Raw genomic sequence first — 2,550 nt, 5'->3', positions numbered from 1 at the left:
ATAATTTTATGCATGTTTTCTGGTTGGCTTCTTTGATTTCTTAACAATATCCTAAATTGTAATTTCATTTCTTGCTCTCAAACATTTACGAATACATCCTAATGAGTAACTTCCAAATAAATCATTAAAGAAACTTTGGTAATTAGAAAACAAAATTTAAGAAAGTGAAATAAAAAATATTCTATAGACATTAAAATGCGACTAAATCTCATATATATTTATTGAAAATGTACCACTTAATTAACATAAGAAGACCTAATTTACAGTTAGGCCTTTTGCAGAAGATGAAAGGAATATCAAATTATGTAATAGAACTATAAACAAATAAGAAATCTGTATTTAAAAAAAAAAAATCAATAACTCCAACTATTTTCTAGAAATTGAGCAAAACTTACAGAGAATGTTGAACCAGTCTTTGAAACTGTAGCAGAGTGAGTTGCATCTCCCAGATGTACAAACAGCTCCCAGCTACTCGCATTTGATTTATCAATAGAAATTCTAAAGCAAGAAAAACAAAGAAAAAATATTTTACCAAGTTCAGGTTTCCCCTAGTTTTAGTTGCATTGCTTATCTCTACAGGGTGCCCATGAAGGATCTAAAATACTTAGGCCTACAGACATAGTCAAAGAACACAGATTCATAAATTCATAGATTGTAAGGCTGGAAGGGACCTCAGAAGATCATTGGGTACAGTCCCCTGCTCTAGGTATGTTTGAGAAAACCAGCAGAGATAATATTCTTTTTGTCAGATTAAATGAAAAGGCACTCTTTAGGGAAGTTTGCTTCTGAGATTTTTTTTTTTTTTTTGCTCGTTTTGCCTTGACACCTTGAGTAAAACTTCCAGTGAAGAAGTATTAGGAGTCCAGGCCCCTGCACTCAGATACTTCACTGAAGGAAGAGGTACAGGGAGGAAGAGGAGGAGCATGTGCACCTAAAACAATTCACCATCATCTTCATTTTTCTCAACAATAATAAGTTAAAGGCCAGATTAGACAGGAAAGATCTAGGAAAATAAATATGTATTAATTACTCTTAGAACCAATACACCTCATACCAGCAGCTCTCAAACTTTTTAGACTTGAGGCACACTTCCACAACTTTTCTGAATGGAGTAGCAATCCATTGCAAAAACTAACTTATTATAGTGCTTACCTTCTTGAAGAGGGGCCAGGAAGGAGGAGGAGCAACTACAGGGAACAGTCTACACTGCAGTGAGTGGAGAGTTGGAGTCTGTACTTTAGCTCTTCACTAGAGCCTATGTTTATCTCCAAACTCCTGGCAACCCCCTGTTGGAGAACTGCTGCCATTAGTGAACCCCTCCACAGACAGAATAAACTGAAGCCGTTTATAAGCTGTGACCCACATACAAGGTTCTGACCTTCCACTGCAATAGTCTATGACCTCACCAAATCTTAACACAGGGGACTAGACCACGTAACTCCCAGCACACATGCCAGGATCTGGCATGTGAAGTCATTTTATTTGGCACACCACAGCTGACCCAGGCTCTGGGCTGGCCATGGAGCCTGGGTTGTTCACAACAGGTGGTGCGATGGCTGCAAGCAGATGCACCAGGGTCCGTGGAGGCCCAGCCCAGCTCATTGCCAGAGGTGTGTGCACATGGGACTCTGGGCAGACAGTGCGAAAAGGGCCAAGGCTGCACTGCCACAACAAGGATCAGGTCCCTCATGGCTCCCCTGCTATCCACCCCTGACACATTGACATCTTAGAAGTTGAGGTTGCAAGGTTTTTTGGTACTCTGCCCAGAAACACTGCCAACCCCTACACCAGGACCTTTGTGTTACCACTGAGCTGATGTCAGAGAGGTAGCCATGGAACTCAACAGAAAAGCAAGAAATGACTTTCAGCATTTTTGTTTTAAATTCTACTTATTTGTAACTTGCAAGTCTTCATATATGTTTCAAATTTCCTGCCCTTATTCTGGCTGGCAGCTTGTTATATCACCTTCTGGCATCTTTTACATTGTAAACTTTTGGGGAAAGAGGCTATCTCTGATGATTTATCTAAGCATGGGAAAGCACAATAGGTTCCCAATCTCATTGAAGCTTCAAGGTACAATTATAATATACATAAATTAACTGATAATACATTTACGGATACATCCTAGGGACTCTTGGTGTATGCTCTTGGTCTCCCATGCCACCTTTTGCACATGGCATGAGCTCCCTGTAAAAATCCATAAAACACCACATTTTAGACGCTAAGTTTTCTCCTTGAAGGCTGTGAGGCTTCTTATTCATGATCTGAATACACGCTGAATTATTATTTATTTCAATTATGTCTAATATTTTAAAGGAAAGCTATCTTAGGAATGCTACAGAGTTTTAAAAAATTGTACTAAAACATTTTTCACGTTGCACAACCTGTGAAGCCACATTCATTTTGATACCAATCTAATAGAAAACTTCAAGGAAGAGAAACAGTGAAGTAATTGTTTTACTTTTACCAATGTTTCTGTTAGAACACTAGCAAGTCATGAACTTTGCAAGAGCTCCTCCAGCACCACCTAGAGTCATGTCACCTCCCAGC

General features: G+C 39.1%; 1 protein-coding gene across 1 annotated transcript in view; it reads right to left on the bottom strand.

Annotated features, from left to right (window-relative positions):
- The window catches only part of PCCA (propionyl-CoA carboxylase alpha subunit), a 569,837-nt gene that overhangs the window by 176,165 nt on the left and 391,122 nt on the right, over positions 1-2,550 (bottom strand). Inside the window, exon 19 of the mRNA XM_019523836.1 lies at positions 396-498. Within this exon, the coding sequence (XP_019379381.1) occupies positions 396-498 (103 nt within the window). The remainder of the gene's footprint in view (positions 1-395; positions 499-2,550) is intronic.

This window comes from Gavialis gangeticus, unplaced genomic scaffold, assembly GCF_001723915.1.
Source record: "Gavialis gangeticus isolate Ggan-Ray unplaced genomic scaffold, GavGan_comp1, whole genome shotgun sequence".
NCBI lineage: Eukaryota > Metazoa > Chordata > Crocodylia > Gavialidae > Gavialis > Gavialis gangeticus.
Note: the sequence above shows the minus strand (reverse complement) of the source record. Positions and strands in the feature narration are given on the sequence as shown.